Source organism: Amaranthus tricolor, chromosome 16, assembly GCF_026212465.1.
Source record: "Amaranthus tricolor cultivar Red isolate AtriRed21 chromosome 16, ASM2621246v1, whole genome shotgun sequence".
Taxonomy (NCBI): Eukaryota; Viridiplantae; Streptophyta; class Magnoliopsida; order Caryophyllales; family Amaranthaceae; genus Amaranthus; species Amaranthus tricolor.
Genome location: NC_080062.1, coordinates 11,402,395 through 11,421,249, shown reverse-complemented (window position 1 = coordinate 11,421,249; position 18,855 = coordinate 11,402,395). Strand labels below are relative to the sequence as shown.

General features: G+C 30.3%; 1 protein-coding gene and 1 long non-coding RNA gene across 5 annotated transcripts in view; both read left to right on the top strand.

The window, feature by feature from the left end:
• Positions 1-9,032: 9,032 nt before the first annotated feature.
• Positions 9,033-13,188, top strand: LOC130802101 (uncharacterized). Its single transcript, XR_009039731.1, has 3 exons — positions 9,033-9,174; positions 9,397-9,456; positions 12,348-13,188. It is a non-coding gene; the product is annotated as an uncharacterized LOC130802101 (long non-coding RNA).
• Positions 13,189-17,729: 4,541 nt separating this feature from the next.
• LOC130802703 (DIS3-like exonuclease 2) overlaps positions 17,730-18,855 on the top strand; it is a 7,924-nt gene continuing 6,798 nt past the window's right edge. For 2 of the 4 annotated variants that reach the window (XM_057666738.1, XM_057666736.1), the window contains exons 1-2: positions 17,730-18,231; positions 18,827-18,855. The exon at positions 18,827-18,855 is cut by the window's right edge and continues 312 nt beyond it. In XM_057666738.1, the coding sequence (XP_057522721.1) occupies positions 18,099-18,231; positions 18,827-18,855 (162 nt within the window). In that variant the 5' untranslated portion in view covers positions 17,730-18,098. The remainder of the gene's footprint in view (positions 18,232-18,826) is intronic. The other 2 variants (XM_057666739.1, XM_057666737.1) reach the window with 1 other exon arrangement.

Here is an 18,855-nt window from a genome sequence, read left to right as displayed (position 1 = left end):
TACACTACAACTCAACATCAATGTAATTATAGTCAATTCTAATATCAATAATCTCAATCCAACCAATTTGAAACTTAAATATACATGACACGCACATGAATTCTCTGAACTCCAATTAAAAGCACACAACCCATAATCATCAACACCACTAACAAGATCAATATCATAAATGTAAATGTTTTACAACACCAAGGAATTTAAAACTACATTCCCAAAATTACTAATTGATCATACCAAAAAGTCACATCAATTTACAATCCTTATAAACACTATAAAGAGTCTCCTTTGACTTCAACCCATTACATTTTAACGACTTTTATTACCATAATCCTTCAAAACATGTCCTTAAATCCCAATTAAACTCGTAAACTATAAATTCCTTGTATATACACAACCTTCTCTTTTATATGTTTCTTTATTTATTTAGTTTTACATTTTATTACAATCTTGACTTATGGTTATAAACTAACCACACCATTATGTTTGAATATAAAACTATTTCTAAGAATGAATTCATTCACAATCATGTTTAACTTTAATTTTATCATATTGTATCGGCCTTGTTCTTATTCTTGTTTAAACCACTTATACTTTGCTTGGAAAAATATTAGGCCCAATGATATTATCACGATAACCTCAATTATTAATTTAAAAAGGTTTCAGACAATAATGCAAAATATTATTTATGTTATACTTATACAAACATATTCATATAATTTTCATATTAAATTACTCAGGTTCATATTAGGAAAATTTTACAATAACATTTCATATTTTGCCTTAAAAGTCAAAAACTTAAATAGAAACTAAAACATTACATCACGTTACATTTTCCTTGTAACTTAAGCAATTCGCAACTTCATCAAAAGAATCACCAATTGATAACATCACCACAAAATAAGTAATCAGAATATTTCATTATCACATGATTAACAAGGCATCAATTTCAAGACTAAGATGAACTGATAAGTTCGTCTAAATAAAATTTATATGAACTACTAACGATTGAAATTCAAGCACATAATCAACCATAATTGTACACATACTAGTTTATGTTAAGAAAATACGCATAATTAAATGTATAAATATATCCAAACATAAAATACTAAAGGTTATACAAGCAACACCATGAATATAAGTACAAGATGCCTCTAACTTGCTAAAGGTTATAAAAGCGATTGTTGCTTAATGGATAGAGTATCTGCATGTGGAGCAGAAAGTTTGGGGTTCAACCCCTACTGAGCGCAGGTAATCAGTTGGGGGGTTTCTTGATTGCGCGCATCTCTTTTTACTCCCTCCTTGGGGGAACGGGTATGATTTGTCCGCATCTTTCAGAAAAAAAGAAATCCCCCCTACCCAGACCCTGCCTTGTGCGGGATACTAGAAGTGTATTTTACTTTTACCTTTTATCTTTTACATTTTTATAGTGATAGTTTATACATAACTCATAATTGCAATAACTACTTTATAATTGTCACCCATGCTAAAACTACAACTATGAATATGTCATTTGTTAGCTACAACAAATCCATCACAAAATCATAGAAATTGATCGAAAAGATCATACGCTTATGCATGAAAATTACATATGCGATAACAACCAATATGCATGAAAATGTAAAAACGCAACTAACCCAAGTCTATCCATACACTCAAAATAGTTTAATTATAAAAAGGATCATTAAAAAAACACGAAGCGTTTAAAATAGGAACCACTAGCTTTGATACCACCTGTAACACCCCTGAATTTTCAACCCTGTGTACGGAACGAAAACCGCAAGGGAATGGAGGAAATTTAGGTGTTACATTAAAATAAAATAAAATATAAAATAAATAAAGAAAGAAAAAGGTTAAAGTTTGATTGTTTAATTAAAGAGATTTGAAAACTCCCATTCAAGATTGTGCGGAAATTTCGGCAGCATCTGCCCTAAAGTTGCACGTACCAAACAAACAATGATCAATAAAACATAAGAAGAGGCATCATCGGCCTTGTAATATAATATCACTGCAGAATCATCAACGCCTAATATTCAGTGGACATGCTAAGCATGGATTGTGGTTCCAATGTAAATGCTTGCGTTCGAAGAAAGAAAGAGAATGATAAACTATTTAAATCATACAAACCACAAAAACAACGTAGCGAAATAACTTAAACAAAGGAAGACATGTACCTCAAACTCAAAAGATAGACAACTTAATTAAAAAGAGACTACACGTAGACAATAAGATTATTGTATACTTTAAGATTCTCACTCATTTCCCCCCCTGTATGTAATGCAAAGAAGGTCCATCACCTGTAATGTCTATCTATGATAACCCCGATGCTCAACGTAAGATCATAGACCAACGTGTCATAGCAGGGCCATCAAAGACAAGCCATCAACAATGAAAATAAACAATACATGTTAGTAATCAACGAACGTATGGTAGTTAGAATCACATAACAAGTGAATAGAAAAATAACATTGCACTACGATAAAGGTGTTACTCTTGTACCTAACACTTCTTATTTACTCCACGATTTGCTTTCAGAACTTCTAATCCCTCGAAGAATATTCAAGAGTAGTGGATCTTTATCGGCCATGATGACAAGGCCAAGGGCATTATCGGCCATCTGCCGCCCATGGCAAAGTATGAGCTCATACCCCCTCTAGCTGACCCTCTCGAATCCTACCTTTGGGAAAATAAAACATATTGGGGTACCAATCCAGTGAAGAGGCCACCATAATGGGGTTTGCAAAGCTCGCATGGTAACACCTCGATCAAGGAGCGGTATCGGTCATTCGGCGCCCAATGACAAAAATATGCTCATACCCTCCATATAGTGATTCCGTCAAATCTCACCTAGGGGACTACTAAATCAACCGGACATAATCTAGTTGAGTCACGCCAACTAATCACAATCAAGACTCAACAATAAGGGAAGCATTTTGATCCCACATAAACATAATTCATTTTCTCCTACTACGAGAGTTGTTCTCATATTCTACTAATACTTTCATTCTATTCACTATACCACTCTTAAAAAATGGTATAGTTTACTTTCCAGTACTCCATAATTCTAATACAACACATATAATCATAAAATATTGATAACACTTGAAATAGTACGCATAATAGTTAATTACCGCATGTACGTACTTATAAGCGTCACTGCACGACAAAATCACAATAATCACCCAACTAAAGTTCTACCTTCCTCTTATGAACTTGGAACCTATACAAGTTTAAAGTAGAGCTAATAAGCCTATTTATCTCCATTTAAGAGCAAAACAAGCTATCCTTCACACATTAAAGTAACTTTTAATTGTTCTAACGCACACTAAGCTAATTCATATTACTCAATCTATACTTATTCATAAGTTATGACATTAACTCAACAATCAAATAAGCTTTCACATCCACTAAACCAACAATCAAATAAGCTTTCACAACAACAAAGTATACTTTATGACCATTTCTTTAAACCAACAAGATTCAAGTCGTAAAACCACATCACCAAGTAATATCATAAACTACTTACACTTACTTATATAACGAACATTAATAGTAGTAACCTATAATTTTGGCTACAATTACACCACTTACAACAACCGACAAACCAATCATGTTAAGCATTATTAACATGACAATATTCGACTCTAATAACAATGACCATACCGCAATTAACTAAGAATAATACTCAAAAATATAAACCATATCCACCATCCTCTTTATAATACAAGTGACAATTAAAAACCACTTTTAGTGAATAATAATCTCAACATACACCCACAAAGCATGTTTGCTCATGAATTATACCATCACATTAATCCAACCATCACATTAGTTTCCATTTAAGTCTAACACAAGGTATGTTAAAGGGCAAAATATTTGTTTCATACACTTTTACAATAAAAACAAAGCTATGTGGACTTAAATCATAAAATGCAACGTACTACTCTAGATTGTAATGATTCAACTCATACTAATAATTATTTTTAATTGAATTTGTTACATTCCTCAAGCTTTGATGTGCCAAAGAATAAGCTTAAACAACTCATAACACTAATTTATTTGTTTATTTATTTATTTTTCTATGATTTAGACACATTACACAACTTAGGACAACAATCGAATAAACTATCCATGGCAATCAAATTCAACTATGTACCCACAATTAACAAAATTCTTCAACGACGGCAATTAACCAAATTCTTCAACAACAATGGCCATATCCATCACCATAAACATAATAAAATTAATATTCAACAACTATTCAAAGTGACTAACAACCCTAACTATTTTTAACCATCAACACCACCATTATTAACTAATAATAATACTAAACAAAAGCTTCTATAAAGATGTCCAAATACCAAAATATCACAAAATTGTCTAAAAGTAGTACATACGACTTTTATTTTTATCCCTAATACAAACCTTAACTTATTCATTTTCAAATCACACTCTTAACACTACCCACTACAAATTCAATCAATATATGACTTAATTTAAACTAAGATTCATAAATTTACGCAAAACTGTAAGATTTAATCATTAATTTAACAAGGAGAAGAAGCTCACAAAAAAATGGGAGAAAGGGAAGTGAGATGCAAAATGACGATTCTATGGTGAGCAAGAGAGTGGGTAGTCAACTTAAAATCCTAATCCATATTTACTTGGGTATTTTATCTACAAGGCCAAACATAATTAACCCTAAAAGATTATAAAGGTCTTTGTTTTGCTCGATTTGAGAACGACAGAAATATTATAATTATTATTTTTTTTTACTTAACTTCATTTTAATATTAATAAGTGACCACTTAAATAAAATGTGAATATATAAAGACTAATTCAATTATTTGATAATAAATATATTAAAAACATTTTCTAAAATTATTAAAAAATATAATATTTTCGTCATAAATTAGGGGGTGTTACAATAAAAGTTAGAGAATCATTTTGGTTCATTTTCATAAAATTATTTAATTAAAATGGTCAATAATGAAATTTTAAGTAAAAAAATATACATATAATATTAAAGGGTGTTAAATATAATCTTAATGTATAAAATAATTGATAAACTCATATTATTATGTTTCCTACAAGTTTGGACTAGAATATAAACCTTTGGTATTTTTCTATAAATTTTTACTAAGTGTTTGGCTATAAACGGTAAAATGTAAAATGTTAAAATATAAAATAAATACAAAATGGACTACATTGGACTTGCAATTTTTATGCGACTCTTATATGGACAATTTAGTTAGAATGCATAGGTTGGCTTTTCTTGAACTTTCTGGTCTAAAACTAATTTTATATAGCTTCTGGACCTCTAATATATTTTTAGAATATTTTTATTTGTAATTATGGATTAATTTACATGTTTAATCAATGAAAATTCCTTATAAAATATTACGAAAATTCTTCCTTAAGTTTTATAAGTTTATATGATCTTTTAACCTAGCCCCTAAAACTTTATCATAAATTGTGGAATTTTATTTACTGAGATTCTCTTAATTATTGAATTAGCAAATATGTTGATTTTTCCTAAAGAGAATATTGACTTGGAGTTTGACTAGACTAGGGTTAACTTATAGTATTGTGAAATAAATAACATGGAGTCTTGTTTGAACTTATGTGTACTTGGATGGATGTCTCTGATAGTAAGAAAATGTCGAACCATAGACCGACATCTAATCTGACGCCCGTGTTTCCCGACACGTAGAAATGCAGGGTTAGATAGGGGATCTGAAAAAGGCCCATCTTGTAGAAACTCGAGCATAAAATTGGTGGAGTGACGACTCTCATCATAGTTAGAGTGTGGAATATGTTTGTAACACCCCGATATTTTTCCTGATATTTTTCCCTGATATATTTTATAATTTACTAGTAATATATTTTCTATATAAATATATTTTGTCTATTATTGGGCTTGGTCATGAGATTTCAATCCTTTTTGGCAATTAGAATTATTTTGGGCCCAACCTTTTCCTTAACCCATCTTTTATTTTCAAAAAGAAAAAAAATTTAAAAAAATAATAGGAGGGAAATGGCAAGAGTTGACTGGCCCTATGGGGACTCTTGGTGGAGTTTGTAACTCCCTTAGAGTAATGAAAGATCAAGGCATTAATCCCATATAATTAACCTTTCTTAATTCCTTAATCATTTTTCACTTTTGCATTCTTTCATTTCTAAAGTTTCCAAGAAAAAAAAATCCAAGAAATAAAATCCTCCTAGTCCACATGCCTAAGTCCATTACCCTTCATTATTTGGTGTTTTTCCTTTATAATTGTGAGTATAATTCTTAATCTATGTTGATTCTTAAGTTTTAATTTAAAATTCTATGATTTTTATATGTTTTATCTTATAATTTATGTTTAATTTATGATTTATAATTTCATGTATGATTTTGGGATGTAATTTTTTTTTTCTATCGAAATTGATGTAGGATGTTTTTAGGGTTTTTAGATATGCATATATGTGAAGAATAGGATCGATTGTGTGATAGGTGATTTTGAAATTTATATATAAATATGAATGTTCATTTAAAAAAAAATGTGTGTGGCATTTTTATATTTGGTGGAAAATATATTTATTTTATTGGCTAATATGAGAAATTTATAATTTTTTGCTAGAAAAAAAAGATATACACAAATATGTATAAAGAGATTATTGTTGAACAATGAATTTAATCTCAAAGATGGTTCATAAGAATTATATAAATTGGTCATTGAGATTTGATTGGCAATGTATCATTTGGAATTCATTTGTTGATGAATTTTGGCAAATCCAGTAGCGTTAGGAAAATGGTAAAAAAAAATGTGTTTTGGGGGCACTTTTTGGCTTGAACATAGGTTAAAAATACTTAGATTACATTATAAATTATGAAAATTGGTAGCTGGGGGTTTTGACGCTTTTGGACGCAACAGTGAAGTCAAAATTTCAGTTTGACAGTGTTAACATACTGTTCTGGACAGAATACTAAATCTGAATTTTATTTGATGTTATGTTATGATGAAGTATGTTGTGTGATCATGAATTGATTGCAAGAGTGGCTTGATGTTAAATGTGTGTGTGTGCGCTTTGATTGAGGTTTGAGAAAGTGTGAATATATGCTTATTCCCGTATGTACGATTGAATCATGCAAGAAGTCGATTCGTGAGGGGAAGTTGATAAGTACATTTAAGATTTTGCTTTTGCTTTCTTAAGGTACGTACACGCATTAAACTTTGTACATTGTGGAGTTGTTGTTATAAAGAATAATAATAATAGTATATTGAATAAAGTATGAAGATGATGCTATTCTTTCTTGATCAAGGTATATGATTTCAATGACCTGGCAAGTAGAGGTAGTATGACCTCATTAACTATAAAGCAGACGTAGTATGACGTCAATTGGTGGAAAGAATTTACTCGCGGTTTATGGGGGAATTATGAGCCACCGCGGGGGTATGCATACTTAACCATGGGCACCGAAGTAAGGTGTGTTGTCTATGGTAGAGACTTGCTTAGGGGTTAGCTCCCCTAATGTATTGTCTCATCCTTGAAGTTTGGGGTTTGATACAGCAATATGGCTGGGAAAGTACAATAGTATGGCTGACTAGTTCAATGAATCATTTTGAAATTTATTTAAAAGTAAATATTAAACCGTAGCCGACGTATGATAGATTGTTATTTTTGTTTTATGTTATGGTGTTTAATATTATAAGAGATGTTTTGCTGACGTGTACCTTTGATCTTAACGATCCTGCGATGATGTTGTTTTTCCTTTCGGGGTTAATAACTAGCAGTGAGTTAAGTTGCAGGTTGGTGAGTGAGGATTACACTTGCAGAATAAAACAGATAGAGTACGGAGGACTATAATTTGAACTATTACTTAGTTTTAAGGAATGTGTTATGTTAAAGAGGCGACTTCGTTCTCGAGTTGTATTACTTAAACTTTTGACTTTATGTCTTTATCCGCTGCTAAGACTTTTATATCGCTAAGTGACTTATAATAACTCTAGTAGAACACGATCCGCAAGGTTTTACTTTAAAACAAAAATTCGTTTTACCAACCTTCATGACATCTTGGTTTGACTCGGGTCCTATCCAATTCTTCTTAAAAAGGAGCAATCCCCCTTTTTAACGATCTGAGTTTTTTTTTTTTTTTTTTTTTTTTTTTTTTTTTTTTTTTTGCGGGATGTTACAATGTTCCTCCTCTAGCCAGATCTTTACATATATCAGAGAGCATTAATATGTGTGTTATGCAAATGTGATTTGGGTCTCAATAGATCTATTGCATGAACCGAGAACTGAAAATGAGAACCGAGAATCGGGGAACTTGAAATCGAGGTTTGACATGTACTTTGCATATCTTGTGAATATATTATGATTGTCATAGTATTACATTTTTGAGAAGTTTGTACTCGACATTAAGTACTGATTCCAGTTCAAACAGCTGTCATCCGTCTTATGGGTGGCAGTAGTTTGCAGGAAGGTTTAGCTTTAGGTTTCGATTCAAACTCCAGCATTTATGATTTATCGAGAACTTAGCTACTTTTTTGTATATTTCATGGTGACTTGATGATGATGTATCTCTTTTTATTTTGAAAAAAATATTTCTTATCAAATTTAATATCTTACTATTTTATTATTTAAACAGATTTAGTTTTTATGATTTGGCATTTTAACCAATTTGACATTTTGAGACTTCCGCAATATTATTTTATTAGACATTATTTGTAACAGGCACAATTTAAGCACCTTGATCAAAGGTTTAAATTAAGTTTAATAATCTCATTTTAATTAAATTGTTATGTTGTCTTTAAATAATTTGTAAAATTAAAAAAAAGAAAAAGGAAAATCAAAAAAATTACCTTGGAGACACGCATGGTATTTATCGACTCATGCTAAGCTCTTCTTTTTTATTTCTTCTTCTACCTAATTTAATCCATTCATTCTCCTTTCTGAAATCTGAAATAATTTAAACCTCACTCCATTCCGCTGCCTCACCATTTGAACCACCACAACCATCGCCATTTTACACCTCCTCACTCCATTTCCCTGTCACGCGTCGGTCATCGCCAACACCGGCCAGCAGATGTCTACCACCCTTGTTCCATCAGATTCACCACCAGTCAGAGTCAAAACTCTGTTCATATATCTTCATCTTTGTTCCTCATCTCATGGTTCTCCATCTTCAACTTGGTACTCCTTCTAATTCCTTTGTTTTTATAATCAATCTTGATTTGATTATTCATATTCATCTTAACAATTTCAATTTCAATGTTATTCTAATTTTAATGACTTTCACTTATTTTTCCGAATTTTTTAAACCCTATATTAAATTAGGGCTTTACTATATTGATGATTTAATTTTTCTTGTTAAATTACCTAATTAGTAATTCTTTTGGTTACTTGTAAACTCAGACACAGACAGTACCAAAGCGGAGCTGCCCTTATTTCATTTTCATATATCTTGCTCTTAAGGTACACACCCACAAAAATGATTTGCATTGAATTTATGTGCTATATTTATTTACTTTTCAAATCTATTTAGAGAAGTGTTAATTTTTAAGAGAATTGTACTACATTGTTGTAGCCATTAAGTGACGAAATTGATAATTGGAATTGAATGTGGAAATGTAGTAAGTCTTGTTTCAACTTGGGTTTAATTGAGAATATTTTAAAGAAATGGTAAATGGGATTGAATTGTTGGTAGGTCTTGAAATGTAAGAAGAGTTCTTAGTTTGACTTGAGAACATGAAGTGAAATTGGAATAAGGATTTGGAATTAATAAAGTTAATGATCAATTGGAATCACAAATATTAGTTTCAGTATAAATTGATACTATGAAGAATTGTATGAACATGAATTTGAGTAAGTTGAGTTGAGGTTGGTTTCTTTGGATTATGACTTGATGATAATTCAAAATAGATATTTAAGTAAATTTGTTAGTTAGCTCATATAGTTATATCCGTTATTTTGGGATCATTAGTTAAGTTTGTTTATTTTGGAACTTTGAGTTTAATTGTTAGTATATGAAAGTAGTTATAAAATTGGTTAAATATCTTTATGTATTAAACAAATAGGTTGGTTGTGATGAGTAATGCTTGGAGTTAGTGTGTTAAGCGTATGGAGAATGAAATTTATGAAGTGGATGATGTATTTGGGTTCACATGGCTTGTAAGGGGAAAGTTAGATTTGGACTGTTGTATTAGAATTAGAATGTATTACATGTAAGAAGCGTGCTTAATTGATTTGCAAAAATGTGTTTCAATGTATAAGTATGAATGGACATATATATAAGTTAGATCTTGATAAGTTGATTAAGGATGATAGACACGAGTACGAGTTTCGAATATGAAATGATATCTAAGACTTTGATGGTGAATAAGAGACTTTGAAAATGAAATGAATTATAAATTAGTTGATTAGTTAAACATTAAGTTGGATTTATAAAGTAAAGAATAATAGGAGTATGAATTGGGAATAAATATGAATCGAGAACCTAAGTTTAAAATGTAATGTAATTTAAGATATTGGGGATAAACTGAACATTAAATTTGACTAAGATTGATATAAGGAGCTGGTTACTTAAATGATGAAGTGTTTTGTTGGATTGGATTATTAGTTGATCTTACTGGGTATGAAATATGAATTGTATTGTTTTGGTTTGGGATAAGGATTTGAACTTTTAAAAATTTGGATGGTTAGTTGAATTGTATTAGCTCATAAGTTATATTTGTTAGTTGGAATTGTGAGTTCATTATACTAGTTTGGGATTTTGAGTGAAGTTTATTATTGACAAAATGTTGAATATAAATTTGGCTTTATGTTATAAATGGAATTATGAAGTTGAATTATATTAGCTATATAGTTAGATTATAAAATTTGGTTTTAATGAGTTGCACTTGGAGTAGAGTTATTTAAGTGAATTTTGGTTGATAATTAAATAAATAATCTATGTATACTTGTTGATTAGATTGAGTATCTTGTTGATATACTATTTATAAATTAAATTGAGTTTAGTTATATTATCTTTTGGCATGATTATGAATTTTACATCAAATTACTAATTTAAATAAAGGTTATGTGTACATTGTTAAGTATCTTTTTGTTTACAAGTATGTATATATTACTATTTGGTTGAATGTTAAATATGAGAAAGATTAAATGAAGCATTGAATCAAAAACTTTAAACAATTGCTTGAGATGATGGGTACTGGGTAAGTAGAATGCGCGAGGAAATCATGTGAATTTTAAAAACTTGATTATAAAAGAATATAGTCAAGTATAAGTCGATATGATAAAATATTTGAACTCAAGCATGTTAATAAAGAGCTCAAGAAAGGGAATGTTGTTCTTGGGTCATAATTAAAAGACATGAACAAACAAGCTTAGTGATCAAATATGAGTAGTCACAAGCTGTCTGATGACGAAATGTAAATAAGCATCAACTGTGATTAAAAGATATAAACAAATGTAGAGAATTACAAGAAAGCAATGTATTTCGCAAAAGACAATAAGAAAAGTCCAAGGTTGGTGCCGTAAGGGAACGCTAACTTTATTGTTTCGGCCAGCCGGCTTTCCGGCGGAATAGAATGTGTTGGTCCACCTATGAGAGGCAGAATGTGGGCAACACCCAGACGAAAAGTACCAATCCAGGGCGGTGGCATTCTTTATGACCCCAGGTGAGAGTGCACGTTTGTGATAACCTGAGGCGGCATGCGGATATGGAATTGGCTTGGCAGCTTGCAAGCATTAAACTTTTGGGTGACGACCTCAGACCTCTACAACTGATTAAACGGTTGTGAAAGGAATTAAAATATTAATAAGACACTATTTATTCTTTTAGGATTTATAATTAAAACGAAGAAATCAAATTAAGTCAATAACACAAATGTAATCATTGAATTAATCTATATAATTGTGTATTCGGCAAAAGCTGATTATGTGGTTTTGTTCTATGAACCTATCCGGGTGGGAGGCAGATTTAGAGATTGATATTTGGGATTATCCGATTTACTAAAGAAACTTTGCTGGATTTTTTGCAGAACTTCATTATATTTTAAATCCTTTCAAATGCTTCTTATGTAATTCCTTTACATATTTCATATGTTGTAAACTCTTGTATTTAAAATTTTTAATAGATGTTTAGTGGATAATATAGTCATTTAAGTTGTTGATTATAGTATCGACGTAATAGCCTGATATAAGTATTAAGCTTTCGCATTAGTTATAATTGATCATATTATGCAATCTGGTTAGCTTCAGGCTGTTACATTATTATTATTATTATTATTATTATTATTATTGTTGTTGTTGTTGTTGTTGTTGAATGCCGCTACTGTTACACTTGGCATGTTAAAACGCCACAGAATTTGGGGTGGAATCATCAAGATGATTTGTGAACTTGAACAAGTCGTTGATTACGGTCTTAGAAATTATGATTTCTTGGCCTTTTACAAAACTCCTTAAGGCAAAAAATCCATCTATTGTGATAAAGACAAGTTGCAAAGGACTATCTTCACCAAAGTTGGGTAAGTGATAGAGCAAGGGTCTAATAATTTATCGGGTGAGGATTCAATGAAAGAAGAAACAATGTCAAAATGCTTAAAAACAAAGAACGTATAATCCAGTAAATCAACAAAAGAAAGAGAGCCATGCTCAAAGATATCGATCCACTTACCAAAAGTTGTGTGGTTTTCAAACCAAGTTTTGGGTACCTCGAGGGCAGCAAGTGGAGAGGGTATGGAAGGTGCTGGACTTTCAAGGCTAGAAGACCTTGCAGACGATTCATCCTTCTCCTTTTTCTTTGATGAACAAATGAGTTTTCTTTTAGGAGCCATTGTTGTATGCTTGAAGAAATTTAGAAAACGGAATTTAGTTCTTAAGAGAAAGGGACAAGAAATGTTTCTGAAATGGGCAAGTGGAAAGGACGGTGCAAATGGGGGTTAATAAAGAGATTGTACTACTTGATGTGAAGGCAATAAATAGGGGTTCATAACTGTATAATGCTTTGTTTAGTTGAAATACATGATTAGATGGATTAATGTTTTTAAACCATGTGGTTGTTTAAAATAGACTTCTTGTAAATAGCAATTTAAAAATGCACATTTAATATCCATTTGATATAGTTTAATATTCATGTAAGAAGCAAAAGAAAGAATAATTCGAATAGACTCTAATCTAGCAACATGCGCAAAAGTTTCATCGTAATCAATACCTTCCTCTTGATTACAGCACTGAGCTACTAACCTTGTTTCTTATGATATCTCCGTTCTGATTTAGTTTGTTTTGAAAGACTCATCTAATTCTAATGAATGTGTGATCTTTTGGTCTTTCAGCTAAATCCTATACTTTGTTCCTTTCAAACTCGTTTAAATTACTTTTCATTGCAATGATTCACTTTTGTTCTTTTTATAGCTTCCATGACATCCTTTGGTTCTATAAGAGAAATACAAGCAGAAAATGCACATAAGTTTTTAAAAGAACATCGAGTTTGTGTACCTTTTGCGGGATCACTAATGATATTTTCTTGAGGATCTTGAATCTCCTTAGAATGGATGGTGTGTTATCATTAAGAGAGCTGGTTGGAACTTGCTTCGGAGTGTCTTTGGTTGGAGTGTCAAAAACAGCACGTTCAGGTTGTCTTTACAAGTCTTGAGCATTAGTCTCTAGCATTAGTATTTAGATCAGACTGTGAGTCTTCAATGACCTCAACCTATTTAGTGGATCTTAATTGTTTTTAATATTTCTCTCATTTGAATTTTAAATTAGAGTGGTTAATTTCCAAAATGAGTCATTTTAATTCTAAGATCACGTACAGTCAAATGTTAGCTGATCTTTAGACTTTAGAGTTGTGGTTGATTGGTTCACCCTAATAAACTGAATATTAGCCACATTAAGACAACATATATGAACTGTTTGGAGTGATTATCATAATTCATACTATTCATACTATAACACCATAATAACGATGACTATAACTATACTAGTATATAATCTCGTCCAATGCAAAGATTTCTTAGTATGAAGATATATATGTACATAATTTTCAAAGATACATAGTAATAAACACATTATATATTAAATGTGAAATAATAATTGCTAAAATACATATATGACATTGTTTATATCATTTGATGCAACAAAATTTTTAGTTGATTAGTTTTATAAAAATATTCAAAGTATTTATTTTTGAAAATGATAAATTTACTGTATCTGACAAAATTCAATTAATAATTTATTTTAAGCAAAGTTATAAGAAACTACCTAATCTATACTCCTTTTTAAAAAAACTACCTTATGTAAAAGTTTTTGCAAAAATTACCTTATATAATACAATTCTTGCAAAACACGATTTTTAGCCTTTGAGCGTTAAGTTTAGCCTTTGACCGTCACGTGACAGTCACGTGACCCTTAAAAGGAGACCTTTTTCTTCATTTGATGAACCTTCTTCTCCAAACTTAGATTTTTGTTGACACTCCTGCTGTGCACCTAACCTTGCTTCTCTTCTTCTTCTTCTTTCGAATTTCCTCCGCACATTCTAGAACCAGAAAAGCCAAACAAATGATGAGTGAAACTGAAAGTATGGCCAAAATGAAGTGGGATAGGGATAAAGGGAAAGATACCCATGATAATCAATGTCAGCAACCATGGATGCAAGTTTTTGATGAAGCTTTATGGCTGCAAGTTCTTCTTCTGGACCTCCATTGAAGAAAATCCGCAGTCCTGAAAGACAACAAATCCCTACAGATTGGCAAAATTCATTAAACCCAGATTCAAATACTTTACAATATCCTAATCTTGCTTCAAAATTGACATGTCCATTTGCATTTGAAGGTTCCTCTAATCAAACTAACCCAATCTCATTTTCCCTTCCAAATCCTCAATTAATACCTCAAAATCAACACCAACAAACAATGATTTCATTCGATCAAGGCTACACCGGGCCTAGGTACAGGCATGGGATTGGGTACCCGTATCAGAATCCATATTTTCTGATGGGTTCAAGCAACAATTGCTGTAGCTTCAATATTGGAGTGAAGCATTGAATTTGTGTCCGAGAGGGAAAATGATGATGATGAACAGATTAGGATATTGTAAATTATCCCAATTACTTTGAATTACTTACAGCCATGGAAGCTTCATCAAATGAACAAGAAGGTCTCCTTTTAAGGGTCACGTGACTGTCACGTGATAGTCAAAGACTAAACTTAAAGGTCAAAGGCTAAAAACCGTTAAAAGGTAGTGTTTTGCAAAGAATTGTATTATATAAGGTAGTTTTTTGCAAAAACTTTTACATAAGGTAGTTTTTTAAAAAAAGGGGTATAGATTAGGTTTCTTATAATTTTGCCTTTATTTTATATAGCTAATATAAGCAAGAATAATTCAATTTATTTTGTTTTTAAAATGGTAAGTTATTCAGTTTAATCAGTTATTGGTATAGTTAAAAATGACATGTTAGTTAATTTTATTTGCTATGTAAGCCAACATCAACCAATAAAGTTTTTCTATCTAACGGGCTTTTATAAGGATGACATGTGTAATTTTCCAATCTTTTTAATAAATTGTATGTATCAATCTAAGTAATAATCATTCAATTTTTTTTGCTTTTTAAATGGTAAGTTACTCATTTAATAAATTTTTAGTATGGCTAAACATAACATGTTACTTAATTATATGTGCTTAATTATATGTGCCATGTAAGCCAACATCAACTACTAAAGTTTTTCCATCTAGCAAGGCTTTTATAAGGATGACATGTGTAGTTTTTCAATCTTTTTATTAAATTGTATGATATGATATGATGATTGTATATCTCGATCTAAGTAATAACCATTCAATTTATTATGTTTTTAAAACGGTAAGTTATTCAGTTTAATAAATTTTTGGTAGGGCTAAAAATAACGTGTTAATTGATTATATTTGCAATGTGAGCCAACAGCAACCAATAAAAATTTTCCATATAACGGGCTTCTATAAGGATGATATTCATAATTTTTCAATCTTTTTATTAAATTGTATGATTGTATGAATTTTTTAGCATCGACATATGTAAGCGTATGACAATTAAAAAATAAAATTAGAGACATTACTCAGTAGTAATACTCAATGTTGACGAATATACTTTTAATTTTGTAATTTTGACAATTATTACCAATATATTATGCATTATATAATATTCTCTAATTTAATCAATTTAACTATAAAATTAATGCTAGTAAAAAATATTTTAATGGTAGAGATATTGCTCAAGAATAAATGTCATGTCATTTTTCTTTAGCAATTTCATTTGGCATAACACTTCAGTTGTCACACTTGAAAATTTTCAAGCTTTTTAGTACAATGTATGATATAGAAACTCGTGCAATGCACGGTTTTTTTAATATCGACATATATAAATATATAATATTTATAAAATAAAGTGAGAGATATTATGCAATAGAAATACTCAATTTAAACAGTTATTTGTATAAATTAACTCTATTATTTTGAAACTTGTCAGTAATATGTTACATAAAAGTAGTATATTATATTCTCTAACTTACTCAATTTAACTATAAATAATTGCTAGTCAAAGATTCTTTAATGGTAGAGATATTGGTAAGAATAAGATCAAATGTTATGTTATTTTTTATTAGTCAATAAATACTTCCATTTCGCAGAACTTTCTTTAGTTGTGACACTTGAAATTTGCAAGCTTTTTAGTATAATGTATGATGTATACATTAACTCTGTAAGATTGGAAATTGTTAACTATATATTATGCAGTATATTATATTGTTTAACTTACTCAATTTTAAATCAATGTTAGTTAAAAATACATTTATGGTACAGATATTGGTCAAAATCAAATAACATGTCATTTTTCTTTAGCCAATAAATGAGTTCGATTTAAAAAACTCTGTTTAGTTGTGACATTTGGAACTTTTCAAGCTTTTTAGTATAATGTATGATTATTACTCCACGTCTAAAAGTTGTTCCCATAAAGAATCATTCTAATATATTAAAATTTTTTGGCATAATTAACCTTATTCATCCCATTTTAATATTTTAATATCACTTATAGTTCCCACATTTTCATCAACTTCATTTTAATATTTTCATATTGTTTATGATTCCTATATATTTTCTACTAACTTTATTAAAGTATTTTTTTAATAATTGTGGTCCTCATATCTTATCTACTTTACTGCTTACGGTCTCCACTTTTCCTCTATTAAATATGACATTTATTATTCAATATAATAATATATCTATTAACTAAAATATTCTGTTTTATTAATTCCTTAATCATCCTTGTGGGAACAAGTTTTAAAAAATGGTGGGAGTATATAATTCATTGTTTATAGGAGTAATTCATAAAGGCAAATGGGGAAAAAGAAGATAGATAACATGTTTCTTAAAAAGAAAGAGTAAAAAAGAGAGATAAATAATTACTCATTTATCTTGATAGGATTAAATCAAAGAGAAAGAGAAGGATTTTTAAGAAAGTGGTAATAAATAAAGAGACTGAATGAATTGTATGGATAAAATTAAACGGGAGTTAAAATGTATGAATGAGAATAAAAGAAAGTGATGGATCATTGTTTAAAAATAAAAATGATGCAAATCAAATGGAACAGATCAAAATAAAAAATGCTTCAAATTAAAGAGATGGGAGAGAATAATAAAGAAACCAAGAGCCGGCGCACAATTTACCGCCGACCAATCATAACGTCATATTTAATATAATTTTAACCCAATTCTATTCTACTTAAAAAAAACTACTCCCGACTTTTGATTTTCCATCTTCCCATTCTCTCTCCATCAAACAGGATTCCTATCTACCATCCCATTAATTTTTTATTTTTCTATTTAACAATTAACAATAATAATGTAAAATTTAACCCCAAAACTCTTTCCTCAACCTCTGGCTTCTCTCAAATTCTTTGTTCTTTCCTTCAACCTCTTCTTTTACTCTTCCCGCTCATTTATTCCATCAATTTTTCCTCTTCGGAAGATTCCTTTTGTTTAACCTATATTCTTCCAATTTTGGTTTTAGATTTATTGTTTATAGTTCAATTTGTTTTACTTACTTGAATTAACTTGAGCTTTATTCTATAATTTAGTGTATTTTGGGAATGATGGTTGTTGAACAATTACAACATCAACAGCAACAGCAGCAGCAATCTGCTTGTGTGAGGTCTGAAGATCTCGTTGATAAGAAGAAGCGTCGAGTTAATCGTCGTTCTAAGCAAAATTCTTTCGTTCAGGGTATAATTTCGTTCTCTCCTGCCCTCTTCTTTTGATGCTGTTTTGATTTTCTGGATTTTGTCGACGAACAAGATTCTTTTACCTAAAACAATAGATTACTGTGTTATTGACTTTTACCTTATTTTTCTTTTGCTGTTTTTGGACCTAAATTCATAGAGATTGTGTTGCGATACTTTGTGTCGTTTAATTACCCGGATAAAATATTTCCCGTCAATTTGTTGGAAAATTATAACTAGGAGTAGCTAAAGCAAAGGTTAAGCAAAGACTTTAGGCGAGGGATCGAAAATTGTTCGACGTATAGGGTGTATGCGTGATGCCAGCTATTAGTCTATTACTAAGGTAGAGTAAAATTAATTTGTGTGCTAAATACCACATTTATAATACATTATTCCTTATTAATAGTGTTCGCCTTCTAATAGCTCCGCCCTTGAGCCTACGGAACTCTTTTCATCATTGTTTTTTAAATCTAAACATCTGTTAGTACTTTGTATTATGAAAATTATTAAGATTTCCAAGTTGTTTGCCATATTCAATTCATAAGAAACTGGAACTTGTTTTTTTGGTATTCATAATGGTAAGGCTGGAATGTTTTTAGGCCCAGAAAATCTTGGAGTACATGGACAT